General features: G+C 37.5%; 1 protein-coding gene across 1 annotated transcript; it reads left to right on the top strand.

The window, feature by feature from the left end:
- The first annotated feature begins 201 nt into the window (after positions 1–201).
- Positions 202–1,732, top strand: LOC103326760 (glucan endo-1,3-beta-glucosidase-like). The gene is given in 3 exon segments (XM_008229002.2): positions 202–295; positions 648–1,304; positions 1,307–1,732. Coding segments are annotated over 3 exon segments (1,158 nt in total). The 3' UTR covers positions 1,714–1,732.
- The last annotated feature ends 859 nt before the right edge of the window (positions 1,733–2,591 follow it).

The raw sequence follows: 2,591 nt of genomic DNA, 5'->3' as shown, positions 1-2,591 counted from the left end.
AAATACAAATTAGTTTTTATCAGAAGATATTCTGTCTTTTGTAATCCATGGCATGATTACTTCATTCATCACCCCACATTTGCATGATATATAATTTAATCTAAAGCACTTTGGCTCTATATACAAGTAATTTGTTAGTGAAAGAAGGCAATACAGAGTTACCAATCTATTCCTTAGCTTGTTATACCAATCATTTTCATCATGGCTCCATTTTGTGAGATTATAGCTAACAAACCATATGTGGTTTCTGCGTTCCTACTTCTTGGGCTTTTGACATTAAGCTCCACAACAACAGGTACATCCCTACATGTCTCAGTGTATGTTTATATTTAAGGACTTCCGAGAGAAAAAAGCAAAAGGTTCTAAATGTTAAGAAAAACATTTTGCATAACATTTAGGGCCCGTTTAGGACTACTTCTGTAAGAAGCAGTTATACTCTAAGCGTTGTTGTTAGAAGTTCTTTCGGAAGCGTTTATCCTTAGAAATCACTTTTGATTCTTCCAGAAATAGTCTCAAACGATCCTTTGGTAGAAGTAGACCAAAGTGTTTTCTTAGGCTCAAAACGTTTTTATGTTCTACTTATGCGAGAAACATTCACAGGCTGACATGATGTAGTTCATATTTGGTTTTGATTGAATTTGAGATAGGTGCAGAGTCAATAGGAGTTTGTTATGGTCGGGTTGCCGACAACCTGCCGCCTGATCCAGAAGTCATAAGTCTCTACCAAGCAAATGGTATAACAAGAATGCGAATTTTCGATCCAAATCCTCCAACTCTCCAAGCCCTGAGAGGATCCAACATCGAACTCATCGTCGGCGTTCGAAACCAAGACATCCAGTCCCTTGGAAATGACGTTGCAGCTGCCACTGCTTGGGTTCAAAACAATGTCCTAAACTACTTCCCTGATGTCAAGTTTAGGTACATTGCAGTGGGAAATGAGATCAAGCCCCAAGACGCAGAAGCAATATATGTTCTAGCAGCCATGAAAAACATTAAAACCGCAATTGCATCTGCCAATTTGCAGGACCAAATCAAAGTTTCAACAGCCATAGACATGTCTCTGTTGGGCAGTTCTTATCCACCGTCAACAGGCTCATTTAGTGATGCTGCGAGTTCATACATAAACCCTATCATTGCCTTCCTTGCAAGTAATGGCTCTCCATTCCTTGCCAATGTGTACCCTTATTTCAGCTACATCGGTGACACCAAAGACATCAGCCTTGGCTATGCCCTATTTGCTGCACCTGGGGTGACAGTACAAGATGGTGCATTTGGGTACACAAATCTCTTTGCTGCAGCTGTGGATGCCTCTACTCTGCTCTTGAGAAAGCCGGCGGTTCGAGTGTGGAGATCGTTGTATCGGAGACCGGTTGGCCATCGCAAGGCGGGGAAGGAGCCACAGTTGAAAATGCAAGCACTTACTACAAGAATTTGATTGACAGTGTGAAGGGAGGGACTCCCAAGAGGCGTGGAAAACCTGTAGAAACCTACTTGTTTGCCATGTTTGATGAAAACCAGAAGGGTCCTGCAGAAATTGAGCGGCACTTTGGTCTCTTCTCTCCTGATAAACAACCCAAGTACCAAATTAGGTTCAATGAGAAGAACAAAGCTTTAGCCAATAGGTGTACTCCTACTAAGAGCAGTCATGTAGTGTATTGGTCAATTCTCTTCTCTTCTCTTCTCTTCTTTAATAAATCACATGGGCACAAGTGAAGCTCAAATTCATGCGGAACTGGTAGTTTACTTTTTATAGCACAAAGTATATTGATAGAAGTTGATTCATACATTACAGAATTACTTCCTACAGAAGTGAATTAACCACTGATTAACTTAATTGCAATTAAAACATTGACAAAGAGGGTTGAAAATGAATCAATCTTGTTCACTGGTTGGAGTCCCTCGATCTCTCAGCCAACAATGCATTGTACTCCTCTCTCATGCGGTTATATGCCTCAACCAGGTGATTGAAAGCTTCCATTTTCTCCTTTGCACCTGACTTCTTCTTCATCTCCTCCAAATGAAGCTTGGTTAATTCAATTTGTTTCTTCAGCTCTTGAATCCGTGCTTCTTTCTTCTCAAGTTCGTTCTGTCGGTTTCGTAACTCATTTGGATCTGTTATAAGTTACCAAAGCAGATCCAGAAGTAATGAGTCAATTGTATCCTAGTGTAAGACAAAGGTTTGTCTTTCTGCGATACATCCAATGCATTTTAGTCATCGAATTAAAAGATTGAAAATTTAAAAATTCAAATAGAAATATCAACCGTTGATAAAATAATACTCAAACATTGAAAGTAACACAAAATTACATGAGAAAGGGTACCTATTTGTGGATTGTTTTCCTGTGGTTTCAATGACATAAGTCATGTGCAACAAAACAAAAAATCAATAGTGAAACATTCAAAATATCAAAAAATGCCTTTAGTTAATACAAATATTAAGAATTGAAATTATTAATTAAATGAGGATAATATGGTAAATTCATATTTTTTATATTAAAAATAATTATAATTAAAAACAAAATCATATAATGGATCTATATTTATGAAACACAATTATCCATTATTTTTTTTATATTTTAAAATAAATTTAA

The sequence above is a fragment of the Prunus mume genome, linkage group LG3, assembly GCF_029339155.1.
Source record: "Prunus mume cultivar Tortuosa linkage group LG3, ASM2933915v1, whole genome shotgun sequence".
Lineage (NCBI taxonomy): Eukaryota > Viridiplantae > Streptophyta > Magnoliopsida > Rosales > Rosaceae > Prunus > Prunus mume.
The sequence above is the reverse complement of the archived record's forward strand: the minus strand, read 5'-3'. Positions and strand labels throughout refer to the sequence as shown.